Here is a 628-nt window from a genome sequence, read left to right on the forward strand (position 1 = left end):
GCCGTGGTGCACTGGTACGTGAGGGAGGGCATGGAGGAGGGCGACTTCTCAGAGGCCCGGGAGGACATGGCCGCACTGGAGAAGGATTATGAGGAGGTGGGGGTGGATTCGGTGGAAGGGGAGGGAGAGGAGGAAGGCGAGGAATACTGAACTCCCCCTGGGGTGCTGCTCTACAGGGAACGTAACCTAGTTGAAGGCCCTTGGGGCTGTAGCAGTGTGTGCGCCGCAGTCTGTCCTGTCAATGGTCTGTGCTTCAATGGAAAAGTCTGTTCCGGACCCACCCGTCCTCTCCTGTGGGTCTGAATAAAAAGCATTCCCTGTCTTATCCCTGGCTCCAGTGTCTTCACTCTGCGCTGCGACTTCCCTGCTGGGGGTTGGATGCTGTCCCTGATGACACCCCATAGTATCTGGGTCTCTGTACCCCAGAGCTCTACCTGAGCCCAGACCTGTGCTCCCCAAACCCATACTGCCCCCGGGCTGGGCATCGTGTCTCCCCCATATTCCCCCTCTCATTTCTCCCCATCTCTATTTAGGGCTGGGGTGGGTTGTTGAGGACCAGGAGCAAAATGAGCCCCAGGTGAACCCAGGGGGGGTGGTTTAACTCCTCCCGGGAAAGGAGGGGGAGCTG

At 59.2% G+C, this 628-nt stretch overlaps 1 protein-coding gene across 1 annotated transcript in view; it reads left to right on the forward strand.

Moving 5' to 3' along the window:
• LOC104402339 (tubulin alpha-1B chain-like) overlaps positions 1-325 on the forward strand; it is a gene marked incomplete at its 5' end in the record, with an annotated part of 1936 nt that extends 1611 nt beyond the window's left edge. The window contains one exon of the mRNA XM_010010203.1: positions 1-325. Within this exon, the coding sequence (XP_010008505.1) occupies positions 1-150 (150 nt within the window).
• Positions 326-628: the final 303 nt, after the last annotated feature.

Source organism: Nestor notabilis, unplaced genomic scaffold (genome assembly GCF_000696875.1).
Source record: "Nestor notabilis isolate BGI_N333 unplaced genomic scaffold, ASM69687v1 scaffold252, whole genome shotgun sequence".
Classification (NCBI taxonomy): Eukaryota; Metazoa; Chordata; class Aves; order Psittaciformes; family Psittacidae; genus Nestor; species Nestor notabilis.